General features: G+C 45.4%; 1 protein-coding gene across 3 annotated transcripts in view; it reads left to right on the top strand.

Annotated features, from left to right (window-relative positions):
* GPD1L (glycerol-3-phosphate dehydrogenase 1 like) overlaps positions 1 to 13,812 on the top strand; it is a 64,470-nt gene that overhangs the window by 39,023 nt on the left and 11,635 nt on the right. For all 3 annotated transcript variants that reach the window (XM_055284729.2, XM_063612668.1, XM_063612671.1), the window contains exon 5: positions 3,363 to 3,475. In XM_055284729.2, coding sequence (XP_055140704.1) covers positions 3,363 to 3,475 — 113 coding nt within the window. The remainder of the gene's footprint in view (positions 1 to 3,362; positions 3,476 to 13,812) is intronic.

The following is a 13,812-nucleotide window of genomic DNA, read 5'->3' as shown; positions in this document are numbered from 1 at the left end:
GTCCGGCATTATCTGTTCTGTACAGATGCCCTGAGTCCCTGCTTGCCATGTCACTGTTTATGACTGGGGTTTGTTGTTGTTGTTGTTGTTGTTGTTGTTGTTGAGATGGAGTCTCACGCTGTTGCCCAGGCTGGAGTGCAGTGGCGTGATCTCAGCTCACTGCAACCCCCGCCCCCTGGGCTCAAATGATTCTAATGCCTCAGCCTCCTGAGTAGCTGGGAACACACACACACACACACACACACACACACACACACCACCACCACCACCACCACCACGCCAGGCTAATTTTTGTATTTTTTGTAGAGACGGGATTTCGCCATGCTGACCAGGCTGGTCTCAAACTCCTGACCTCAAGCAATCCACCTACCTCAGCCTCCCAAAGTGCTGGGATTACAGGCATGAGCCACCACGCTAGCTTATGACTGGTATTATATTAATAATAAAATTAGTGGTCCGGGTGCAGTGGCTCATGCCTGTAATCCCAGCACTTGGGAAGGCCAAGGCAGGTGGATTTCTTGAGGTCAGGAGTTTGAGACCAGCCTGGCCAACATGGCGAAACCCCAACTCTACTAAAAATACAAAACTTGGCTGAGCATGGTGGCGCATGCCTGTAGTTCCAGCTACTCAGGAGGCTGAGGCGGGAGAATTGTTTGAGCCTGGGAGGTGGAGGTTGCAGTGAGCCGAGATAGTGCCATTGCACTCTAGCCTGGGCAACACAGCAAGACTCTGTCTCATAAATAAGTATAGTACCTATTATCCATGATTTAAGGTAATAAATTTTAAAAGGTACCTTTGAGAAAATATGAGATTGCTGTAAATCAAGCCCACCTCTTGGATGGACATTGTGTTATTTGCAGCCACAAAGGAACCCATAGACCCTACCTTGTATCTATGGCAAGCCAAGAGTGTGCCTTCCCCCGCCCATTCCTCAGTTTGTTCACCAGCAACCCAAGCTTCCAGCTGCAGATGGCTGGATTAAAGTGACTCGAGGGAGGGGCTGGTCTGCAATGTTCAGGAGCATCCTTCCTGTTGGAGGCACTGAGCAGTGGGAGGAGAGACACGGTGAGGCTGTAATATGATGTGGGGGCCAGGGGCTGATTTACCCAACCCAGATGATGCAACAGTGTTGCACAGAGTCACCTAGATAGCCTGGTGGACTGTTTAAAAAGGAAGAGAACAGTTTGCACAAAACTGACATAGTTCTAGCATTTGGAAAAGGGGAACTCAGCTAAATGAAGAACAGTAATGCTACAGAGTAGACTGTGTTTCTAAGTGTTGGGTGTAGATATTGTGTTTTATTATGAAACTCTTCAGAAAACAAAAGTAGAGCAGTATCATGAACCTTACATGCCCGTCACCCATCTTTAGAAATGATTAACTCCTGGCCAGTCTCATTTCATCCACTCCCCACCCTCTCTCAACCCTCAGATGGCCTGGATTATTTTGACATTGTGTCACTTCTTGGTGTAGTTTTAGTTGTTGACAATCATGCTTTTTTCTTTTTTCTTTTTTTTTTGAGACAGAGTCTCGCTTTGCCGCCCAGGCTGGAGTGCAGTGGTGTGGTCTCAGCTCACTGCAGCCTCCACTTCCTGGGTTCAAGCAATGCTCCTGCCTCAACCTCCTGAGTAGCTGGGACCACAGGTGCGTGCCACCACACCCAGCTAATTTTTTGTATTTTTAGTAGACACGGGGTTTCACCATGTTAGCCAGGATGGCTTCAATCTCTTGACCTCGTGATCTGCCCGCCTCAGCCTCCCAAAGTGCTGGGATTATAGGTGTGAGCCACCGCACTGGCTGACAATCATGCTTTTTTGTGCTTTGGAAATGTATAGCTCTAATTCTGATGTATGTTTGGTTTTTGCTTGTTTTATCCTCTGTCTTCCCATCTCCAAGAGGTGGCATAGGATAGAGACTCAGAGCATGGGCCTTGGCGGCCAGAGCAGTATATGGGTTAGAATTTGGGCTCTCCTCGTACCAGGTGTTTGACGATGGGCAAGTTGGCAAACCTCTCTGGGCCTCTGTTTCCCTGTCTGTACATGGAGAAAATCATAATAATAAGCATGCAAATGTCAGCTGACTCCATAATTATTACATGGGATATTTGAATGCTTCTTACCAGTGAAAGACTGTTTTCACATATTATTCTGAGTTAGCTGTACCGCAGCATTATTACCGATGAAGCAGAAGCTGAATGAGGTTATATCAGAGGTTTTCACACTTGTCTGCCCATTGGAATCAACCTAGGGAGTTTCATAAACGATTGATGCCTGCTCCACTCCAGAGATTGTAATTTAATTGGTCTGAGATGAGGCATGGGCTTTGGTATTTGTAAACATCCCCAGATGATTGTTCTGTGCATACAGGCTTGAGAACAGCTGGTCTCCCACCTTGAGGCAGGCAGAGCCCAAGTGCTGTAGTATTCAATGTGCCTTCTGCTATCTTTATGTGGTGACACTGATTTGGGAGCCAAGACTTGGCTGGTAAACCTTATGATCCTGATTTTCAGTCTCTGTAGAGCTGGGTAGGATGGATTTGGTTAGCCTCACCCTGAACCCCACTAACCACAGCAGATTTCACATCAGGCTTTGTGTGTATGACTTTATTTTTGTTTGTTTTTGTATTTTAATCAAAAGTTTCCAAAACAAAAAAAGTAACTATAATAAATATGTGAAAACTAGCAAACGTCATCACATCCCAGGCACTGTCCCAAAGGAGGAGAATATAGTGGTAGCAAAAACAAGTACTCTGACAGCATTTCCATCTTCTCAAATTCAGAGAGAGCAGATGATAAAACCACATATATGTTATGTTCCCAATTTTGAGAAAAACTTTTTTTTTTTAGGACAGAGTCTCACTGTGTCATCCAGGCTGTAGTGCAGTGGCACAGTCTCGGCTCACTGCAACCTCCACCTCTAGGTTCAAGAGATTCTCCTGCCTCAGCCTCCCAAGTAGCTGGGATTATAGGCATGTGCCACCACGCTCAGCTAATTTTTGTATTTTTAGTAGAGACGGGGTTTCGTCATGTTGGCCAGGCTGGTCTCAAACTTCTGACCTCAAGCGATTCACCTGCCTCAGCCTCCCAAAGTGCTGGAATTACAGGTGTGAGTCATCGTGTTTGGCCAAGAAAAACTTTAGATTCACATTCGGTCAGTTAAAAATGTATGTCAAATTGTAAATGATCACCTCTATTGGAAATGGGATATTTTTACTGTATTTCTGCTCCTATGTATTTTCTAAATATCCTATCATGAACATATGTTACTTTTATAGTAAGTAGAAAGTTATTTTAAGGTGTATTAGGTGTGAAAATTAAGATTAGAGGCTGTTATTAATATCCTGTTTGTCTAACCTTTCAACAGGCAGCAAAGTAATGGAGAATGGCCTTCTCTTCAAAGAACTTCTGCAGACTCCAAATTTTCGAATTACCGTGGTTGATGATGCAGACACTGTTGAACTCTGTGGTGCGCTTAAGGTAAAGTCAGCCTCAGGCTAGGAGTTCATCAAGCAAGGCAAATGTTAGCATCATTGAGCCTAATCCTCAAGAATGGGCTCTGTGTTCTGTGCACCCACATCAGCGAAGAATAGTGAATTGAGAGCCTTGTTTATAACTTCCTGTTTTGCTGCAGCCTTTCCTGGGTGGTTCAGTTCCTCTCTTACTCGTGGCTTGCTTTAACTTGTAAATATGGGGGAATTGTGATGTTTTGGTCTTTGGGAAGTTGGCAGCATTGATATTTGGAAAGCATGGGAGTTCCTTGATGGTAGGGTTTCACCCAGGAGCAAATGATTCTATTCATTCATGTTTTTCTCCCACACTTCATCCTGAGCAGGAAAAGGATCTTGTTCCCTCTGAATTATGCTACTCTACTAGTTTGGCTGGTTGTTCTTGTTAAGGGAAAAAATAATCTGCTGCTGGTAGAGGTTTTTCTAAGAATAGTTTTGTCTTTGCCCTCAAGGGGAGAAGATGTGATTAAAGAAGCGCCGGCCGGGCGCGGTGGCTCAAGCCTGTAATCCCAGCACTTTGGGAGGCCGAGGCGGGCGGATCACGAGGTCAGGAGATCGAGACCATCCTGGGTAACACGGTGAAACCCCGTCTCTACTAAAAATACAAAAAAAAATTAGCCGGGCGTGGTGGCGGGCGCCTGTAGTCCCGGCTACTCGGGAGGCTGAGGCAGGAGAATGGCGTGAACCCAGGAGGCGGAGCTTGCAGTGAGCCGAGATCGCGCCACTGCACTCCAGCCTGGGGGACAAAGACTCTGTCTCACAAAAAAAAAAAAAAAAAAAAAAAAAAAGAAGCACCGTCCATTGGCCAGTGGCTTGCTGGATTTTTATAAGTGGAACTGTACACTATGCACTCTTTTGAGTCCGGCTTCTTTGATTGGAGGTGTATTTTTGTTAGTTTTAATGTAAATTTTAAGAGGTACTTCATACAGAAAAGTACAAAAATCATAAGTATATAGTTTAATCTATGTTATCTTTTTTTCCCCTCTTTTGAGGTAAAGGGAGGTCTCCACACCTGGGCTCCTGACTTGTTGGCTGCTGGCTTTTAAAGCCTTAGGCACTGTCCCTCTCTCTGCCGTGACTTGGGGAACAACCAACCGGGAACAGCAGCAGCTACCTGCTCCTTCCCCCTCACAATCCAAGTTGCCTTCATTTCACTACCATCTGCAAAAAAGAGTGGGGAGAATCGGGGAAATAAAAAGTTCTCAATGTGAATGCCCCTTTTGAGCCACTTCTGAGTCATCTCTTTTGCAGCAAAAAGCCACCCTTCAGAAATTTGAACATCTAGGGAAGAGGTTAGGCAATCCACCAGTCATCTGTCTATTGGATGGGAGTTGCAAAGGTGGAAAGAATGCCTGTCTATGCTTCCTCATCAATTGTATATCTTTTTTTCTAGTCAGAAGTTAAAACCACTCTCTAGAATTAACATTGTGTATATATGTGTGGTCATGATATACAATGAGCATTTAAAAAAATTAAAGCCAATTAAAGGCCTGGGCTCCTAGGGAGCACACATGCATATTTCTAAGCGCCTGTGTGAGGCATTCTTTGCATTAGCATTACATTACATGCAGGCCCAGTTATACATGTAAGACGCTGACTTTGGCTGCTTTGTTTATTTTTGTTGGTTGAGATTTTTATGTGTTTTTAATAGTCCTTCATTAAACTAATTACCATTCAACAGCAGGGGGCATCATGAATGCCTAATTGCTCAGTGCTGGCCTGAGCTGCTCCAAAGCTGCTTTTAAGCGACTGGATGTTTTTGGTGGTCATGGAGAAGCTGTGAAACCCTGCCCAGAACAAAGAGTGCTGGGTGAGAAGAAGGAGTCTAGATTGAGGTGAGGGCTTTCGAAAAGCTTCTGCTAATGGGAACCCATGCTGGTCTTGTGTCTGAACTTAGAATGGCTTTCATTTTTGCTGGCAGGAAGACTGTAAGTAGATGTGCCAGCTACCTTGCTGGAAAGTGATTCATGGGGGATGCAGGGAGGTGGGGGTTGAAGGCCCTTAATCATCCTCCTTACAGCTTCCCACCCAATCTTTTAAAACGAGATCAGTTACCATCATTCCTGGGGGTTTGCATCAGAGCTGAAATTTTTGAAAACTGAGAAACAGGCACTTGTAGCAATTATTAACTCCAACCATTGTCTTGTACAGGTAAGGGAATCGAGATCCAAAGAGCAAATGACTTTAGGGTAGCAAACACTGGCACAGTCGGAGCGTGAACACGGGTTTTAAGACTCTTAGCCCAGTTTCTTTGGTTACTATGTACAGCTTGACTTTTCTGGTTAGTAACCAGGCAGCATGAATGAAACGAAGCCCTCTCTCATCAGAGCCTGCCAGAGCAAGGACACATGACCATATGTTGCTTTCATCACATAAATAACAGTGATGGGCTTTTCCCCCCGACTATAACATAGTCATATTCCTTGTTTTCACACAACAGAAAGGTGTAAAGAAGGAAGTAAAAATCAAATTACTGACAATCCTACATCCTGAAATAACCTCAGTTAATGTTTGTTGTATACCCTTCCAATGTTTTTAGTGTGTACATATGTGTATGGGTCCTTTTAAAAACAAAAACTAGATATTAGTGTTCAAGTAGTTTGATTTTGTGTGTGTGTGTTTTGTTTGTTTTTGAGACAAGGTCTCGCTCTATTGCCCAGACTGAGTGCAGTGGCACAATCGTGGCTCATTGCAACCTCAGCCTCCCAAGCTCAAGCTATCCTCCCACCTCTGCCTCCTGAGTAGCTGGGACTGCAGGCACATGCTGCCATGCCCGACTGATTTTGTTTATTTTTTGTAGAGATGGGGCCTTGCTGTGTTGTTCAGGCTGGTCTTGAACTTGTGAACTCAAGCAGTCTTCCCACCTCGGCCTTCCAAAGTGCTGGGATTACAGGCATGACCCACCACATCCAGCCATTGATGTGTTTTACTTTTTTTACGTTAACAATCTTTAGTAATATTCTCCATACTAGCCAATTTACAAAATGTACATTATCTTTTTGTACTCAAAAATGTGGAGCATTTGACTTACTAGGAAAAATATGAAAACAGCTCTCTACAAGGATAAAATAGAAAATTCAAAGGATTTATGCATAATCATTTTGTACCAGTGTCTCTTACTACCTTCAGAATGTCCTTCACTAACTCTTAGCTGTATTCATCTCTTAGTAAGGATATATTCTTTTTTAAAAGTCAACTTTAAGTGTAATTCGTGTAATTAGGCCAGGCATGGTGGCTCACACCTGTAATCCCAGCACCTGGGGAGGCCGAGGCGGGTGGATCACGTGAGTATGGGAGTCTTATACCAGTCTGGCCAATAGGGCAAAACCCCATCTCTACTAAAAAATACAAAAATTAGCTAGGCGTTGTGGTGTGTGCCTGTAATCCCAGCTACTCGGGAGGCTGAGGCACGAGAATCGCTTGAATCTGGGAGGCAGAGTCTGCAGTGAGCCAAGATAGCGCCACTGCACTCCAGCCTGGGCAACAGAGTGAAACTCTGTCTCCAAAAAAAAAAAAAAGTGTAATTCATGTAATCAAACTGCTTCTATTTAGAGTTTATAATACCATGGGTTTTGAGAGTTGTGTGCATGCATTCGTGAAAACCACTACCAAAGTACACAACATTTCCATTATCCCCAAACAACTCTACATGTCCCTTTGAGGTTCCTCATCATCCCAGCCTCCAGTTGGGCAGCCAACTGATCTGCTTTTATATGCCATCGTTTGCATTTTCTAGGATTTTTATAAGTGGAACTGTACAGTATGCACTGTTTTGTGTCTGGCTTCTTTGATCGGAGGTGTATTTTTGTTTGTTTTAACATAAATTTTAAGAGGTACTTCATACAGAAAAGTACAAAAATCATAAGTATATAGTTTAATCTATGTTATCTTTTTTTTCCCTCTGAGAGAGGTCTTGTGTTCCTCGGCTCAAGCTGTTTTCCTGCCTCAGCCTCCCAAGTAGCTGGGATTATAGGTATGCACCACAGTGCCTGATTTATGTTATTGTTTTCTGTGTTTTTAAATAGTCTAGTGGTCTTTTTTTCCTTAACAACTTTTTTTTTTTTTTTTGAGACACAGTCTTGCCCAGGCTGGAGTGCAGTGGTGTGATCTCAGCTTACTGCAACCTCTGCCTCCCAGGTTCAAGGAATTCTCATGCCTCAGTCTCCCAAGTAGCTGGGATTACAGGTGCACGCCACCACGCCCAGTTAATTTTTGTATTTTTAGTAGAGATAGGGTTTTGCCATGTTGGCCAAGCTGTAGCTGGCCAACAGATGTATTATATCTGTAATGTACATTTTGTAATTGGCTAGTATGGAGAATGCTACTAAAGATTGTTAAAAAAGTAAAACACATCAATGGCTGGATATGGTGGGTCATCCCTGTAATCCCAGCACTTTGGGAGGCCAAGGTTGGAAGATTGCTTGAGTCCACAAGTTCAAGATCAGCCTGGACAACATAGCGAGACCCCCATCTCTACAAAAATATACAGAATTAGTCAGGCGTGGTGGCATGTGCCTGTAGTCCCAGCTACTTGAACTCCTGGCCTCAAGTGATCTGCCCGCCTCAGCTTCCCAAAGTGCTGGGGTTACATGCGTGAGCCATCACACCCAGCCTATTTTTCACACCTATTATGCATGAATTCATAGGAAATAAGTCCCAGCAGCTCAGGCTCCTTCCCATTGGTTCCCACAAAGTGTGCTTCTCTGGGTAGAGCAGGCTGGTACTTCAGTCTAATCCGGGTACCTTTCTCTTTGGCTTCCTTCTTTTTCTGATCATTTTCCTTCATGTGTTTCAGGAAGCTATCTCAGCTCTTAGCTTAATATGCTCCATCCACCCATTAATTCTCTTGGCAAGAATCTTGCCCTTAACTTGTTTACCACAATGCCAGCAGCATGCTGGGTAACACTGTAGACTCTTCCAGTTTAGCCATGGTGACACTTGTGGGGCATTCCATTTTGAACAGCGACCATTCCCCTGATGTCTACAATATCATATTTTTTAAAAAAAGTTTTTTTAGCTTATGTATTTATTTTTTATTTTTTTGAGACAGGGTCTCACTCTGTTGCCCAGGCTGGAGTGCAGTGGCACAATCTCAGCTCACTGCAACCTCTGCCTCCTGGGCTCCAGTGATCCTCCCACCTCAGCCTCCTGAGTAGCTGGGACTATAGGTGCTTGCCACCATGCCTGGCTAATTTTTGTATTTTTTATGGAGACAGAGTTTCACCATGTTGCCCAGTCTGATCTCAAACTCCTGGACTCAAGTGATCCATCAGCCTTGGCCTCCCAAAATGCTAGGATTACAGACCTGAGCCACCGTACCCTGCCAATATCACCTTTCTGATAGATTCACATATATGTGGCCAAAGGAGCAACTTCATGCTTTCTAAAAGGCCTAGAGAACATATGTCAGGTACTTCTCTCCTCTTTCCCTTTTGTATTCATCATTTTGGTAAATTACTGGAAGATGGCGATTCTGGCCAAAAGGCTATCATTTTTAATAGATTCTTTATCAGGATTAAGTTTCATTAACAGAGACCCAAAATAATATAGGTTGAGTATCTCTTATCCAAAATACTTGTAACCAGAGGTGTTTTGGATTTGGGATTTTTTCTTTTTTGGAATATTTGCATTATACTTACCAGTTCATCATCCTATTTGGAAATCCAAAATGCTCCAGTGACTATTTCCTTTGAGCATCATGTTGGTGCTCCAGAAGTCTCAGATTTTGGAGCATTTTGGATTTTGGATTTTCAGATTAGGAATGCTCAAACTGTACTGGCTGAACAAGGTACAGCCAGTACAGCTTTCTTTCTTTCTCATGTAAAATCCAGAATGTATATGACAATTGTATTCTATAGAATTCGCAGGGACCCAGGCTTCTTCCAGCTCACTTGGATGCCTTAGCCCATTTTGTGCTGCTATAACAGAACACTTGAGACTGGGTGATTTATAATGAACAGAAATGTGTTGGCTCATTCAGTTCTGGAGGCTGGGAAATCCAGTATCGGGCACCAGCAGTTCTGGTGTCTCATGAGGGCACGGTCTGTTCCAAGTGGCACCTTGAATGCTGCCGGAGGGGAGGAGCGCTGACCCTCATGCAGCAGAGGAGTGGAAGAGGAAAACCCAGAGTCTTTTGTCTAAGGAAAAGCCTCAATCCATTCATGAAGGCAGAACGCGCATGACCAAAACACTTCCTGTTAGGCCCCACCTCCCAACACTGCCACAGTGGCCACTGAATTTCAGCATGGGTTTTGGAGAGGACAAACACTGAATGGCATAGGGTAGCATAGGGTGTGGCCCTTGTCTTCATGGTCTATGAAAGTGACCAGAGCATCAATGTCACATCTACCTTCCAGGGAGCGAGGTTAAAAAAAGAAGAAAGAAAGAAAAAAAAAAAAAAGAAAGAAAAGACAAAGAGCACATAGCAGCTATCTTTCGAGGAAGGTTCTGGAAAATCAACCTTGTCACTTGGCTTCATCTCAGTGGGTACACTAGGTGTGACCATAACTAGCTACAAGGCAGGCTGGAAAATCATTTTGGGGATCTTTTTTCTGGATAGCCATACACTTGCATTAAAATAAGAGACTATTCTTGTAGAAAGAAAGAATAGATTGGGGATAAAGCAGCAGCCCATGATACAGGCTGGTGGTGTTCCTTTGTGGGGCAGTTCTGCAGTTCTAATTGCTAGGCATGTAGGTTTGCTCCAGGGCTTTGGCTGTGATAAACCATGCTGGGATGCCCAGCTTTGGGTCTCATCTGTAGTCAGGGCCACTGCTCGCCCAAAAGCACCTTTATGTGAGTGAGAGCAAGGCCTACATAATCTGACATGCTAGCCACTAGGCATATGTACTTTTTACATTTACATTCAAATTAATTAAAATTCTTAAAAACTAAAAATTCCATTTCGAAGTCACAGTAACTACATTTTAAAGACTCAGTGGCTGGCTAATGGCTACTGTATTTGATAGAGCAAATATGAAACATTTCTATCACTGCAGAAACTTCTATTGGACAACACTCTTCCAGCTAAGGCAGCTTCATATTGGTGCGACCGGCTGGGTGAGCCAAGTGCGGGCCTGCCTCAGCCTTCCTTGACATCTCAGCCAGGCTGCCTTAGACAGGGGCCAGCAGCAAACAGTATGTGGCACCTTGCCTTTAGTAATCCCAAACCCGGCAGTCTCCTCTTAGCAGCTAGCCTCAGGAGGAGTCGGATGGATTGTTGGACTGAGAGAAAACAGTGAGTACTGACTTGGGTTTCAGGGAGGCAGTTCTTGCTGGGTGGTGAGAATGTTTGTGTAACCTGAAGGTAGCATGGGCTGGTTCTCCTGTTTTCTATTCTTTTTGTGGGAAGGTGGAAGTGGGAGAGGAATTGAGCCCCATCCAACCCACCCCTATTCAGAACTGGAAAAAGTACACTTGAGAGTGGATGATTGCCTCTGAGTATTGCCATCACTCAGGAGATGGGAAGGGCTACACACGTCTGTTTTCTGAAAATTATGGTATTTTTAGCTCCAAAAGAGTTTAAAGCAGATTTCAATGCACAGTAGATAATGATAACTTTCACATCTGAGCGATCTCGGAGGACATCTGCTCGGATGCTGTTCAAACACGCTCTGACTGGCTCAATATGTTTATTTTTCTTTTGACAGTGATAAGTGGTGGAGGGAGAGAATGAGGATTTCAAGATCTGTCATAAGGCAACTAAACTGGGTTGCAGCCCAGGGTCCTCTTAGAATAGAGGAGTTTACCCTGCACTAGGTCTCCTGATCTCCCCTGGTGGGGAGGTTAAATTTAAATGTCTAGTAAAACCTTCTAGTAGAAGCTTTGGGGTGGTCTAGACTTCCATGCCCTGCAGTGAAGGGGCCACAGAGGAGCTGTGAGGGAGCACCCAGTCACCCTCATCTGGCTTTTCTGAGTACAGCAACACGGAAGCACTGCTTTGGACTCAGGGCCTGTCCGTACAGTCCTGCTTGGATGGTTCTGGTTGCAGAGAGCTCCTGCTAAATCTTTCCTGTTGGGTGGGGTCAGCTCTTCCTGTTAGAAAGTTCTCATCTGGACTCTGCGGTGGCCTCTCTGTGCCTTTCACTCACTGGCCCTAGAGCAGCACAGTGTGGCATGATCTTCTCGGGCAAGGTCCTTACTCTGTGTGCTTCAGTTTCCTATCATGTTCCCATGATAATAGGACCTGCCCTGTGACAATGTTGTGAGGTTTAAATGAGGTAATAATATATGAAGCTGTTAGAACAGTTCGATAAGGTTTGCTGTTGCTATTTTTTATTACCTTTTCTTCTCCTAAGCTACTTTTTTTTTTTGAGACAGGCTCACTCTGTCACCCAGGCTGGAGTGCAGTGGCATGATCTCGGCTCACTGCAACCTCCGCCTCCCCGGCTCAAGTGATCCTTCCACCTCAGCCTCCCAAGTAGGTGGGACGAAAGGTGCGTACCACCACACCCAGCTAATTTTTTGTATTTTTGGTAGAAACAGGGTTTCACTATGTTGCCCAGGCTGGTCTCAAACTCCTGAGCTCAAGCAATCCACCCACCCCAGCCTCCCAAAGTGCTAGGATTATGCCCAACCTAAGCTACCCTTTTACCTCCCAAGCCTTGGTGTAGGCCAGGGAGGCATTCTCCTTTGACACCCAATTGCAAAGGGTCAGGCAGGTCTTTTTGACGGAGGGTGGAGGAAGGGCAGATTTCCCACACTGGAGGAGCAAGGCACAGGGGACAGAGCGGGCTGCAAAGCCAGGCACCAGGGGCGCATCCAGACTCCATCTTTTACCAGTGAGGTGTTCTCAGCAGCCTGTAAACCTCTCTGAGCCTCAGTTGTGCCAGTTGGGAAATAGGAGGATAGGTACATACTTCAGGGTCGTGGGAATGATGATGAGGCAGTGTGTAACTAGCCTGGGCTGGCCGAAGGCACGTAATAAATAAGTGCCTCTCCTCCTCTGTTGACAGGAGCCTCTTGTTGAACAGAAGTCCATGTTCTGTCCCATTCAGCCCATAGACATTTCCTGGGGTTGGTTTTTCATATAACAGTTTCAGAATGGTTCATGTTGTGATGGAGGGGGACATAGGGACACAGTCCAGGGGGCATCAGAGAGCAATTTCAGGAATCTGACCAGTTGGCCAACAGCCTAAGCCTTGCCACATTGCATGGCAACTTCAATAAAACCACTTGGCCAGCTCACCCAAGGGCTGGCCTCCGGGCTTCGGCAGTCAGACCCACTGCATGTCCCCAGGTGTCAATCTGTTGCCCCAGTAGTGGTTGCAGCCCCAGTGCAGGCTACAATTGCACCATCTTCCCGGAAAGAATGTCAATACCAGAAGGGTCTTGAAAAATCTTGTCTAAGCCCTGAATTTTACATCTGAGGTGAAGATGGCCTGAGAGGTGGAGTGGTTGGCCCTAGGTCCCACTGTGATGCTGTAGAAGCTCTCTGGATGTCAGTGCCGTGTACCGCTTCTGTCTCCTTGCAGCCTCCTTAGTCTGGCTGCTATGCTGGGAAGGGTGTCCAGACCTAGATGGGCCCAGCTCCAGGTGTTCTTATGGTCCCTGCTCTTAGCCTCTGCATAGCACTCATCCTAAAAGGTCTGGGTGTCCCATCCTGACTCGGCAGCTCACCCCTTCTAGAAGCAGAGCTGCAGAACGGGATCCCACCTGACCCCCCAGTGTCTCTCCAGGCTCCTTTCACACAGCCTCTGCCTTGCCTCTTCCCTGATGCTGCCTGTTGCTGAGAGTGTGTAAGCCAGGAATTACTCCCTTCCATTGTCCCTGCACGTGGAAGTTTGAAATGACTGCTGTCTGAGAACTGATGAAACCCATAGTTCGCATAGCCTGTGTGGCAGGAAAAGGCTGAGAAGCTTTCGCAGGTTCGGGCAAGTTGGTACCTTACGAAGACATATGCACTTGGTCAGGCTGTCAGTTCCTAGGACCAATTCCTCATCAGCTCTGCCTGCATCATTTTTAGAGAATTTTTCTACTTTTTCCTTTCTGTGTTGACTGCAATGAGAGGCATAAGCGGCAACCCCAGTAAGCTCTCACATTATCGCTCAGGAAGAGCAGACACTGGGGGGGCCTTCCTATCCCCATCCTTTATTCTCTAGCCTTCTTCATTCCATGTCACCCCATGGGAGAGGGCAAGAGAGGGCTCTGTTCTGTGCGTCTGTGGGGAGTAGACGGAAACTTCAGGAGGCCCAATTGGATGTTTTTTTCATGTGAAGTAGCTTTGCGCCTCAGTCTTCTGGTGAGCGATAGCTGTATCTAAATGACCAAGTCTGTTTGTCATGGTGACCCCGGCCACATCAATGCTGT

The sequence above is a fragment of the Symphalangus syndactylus genome, chromosome 1 (assembly GCF_028878055.3).
Source record: "Symphalangus syndactylus isolate Jambi chromosome 1, NHGRI_mSymSyn1-v2.1_pri, whole genome shotgun sequence".
NCBI lineage: Eukaryota > Metazoa > Chordata > Mammalia > Primates > Hylobatidae > Symphalangus > Symphalangus syndactylus.
Note: the sequence above shows the minus strand (reverse complement) of the source record. Positions and strands in the feature narration are given on the sequence as shown.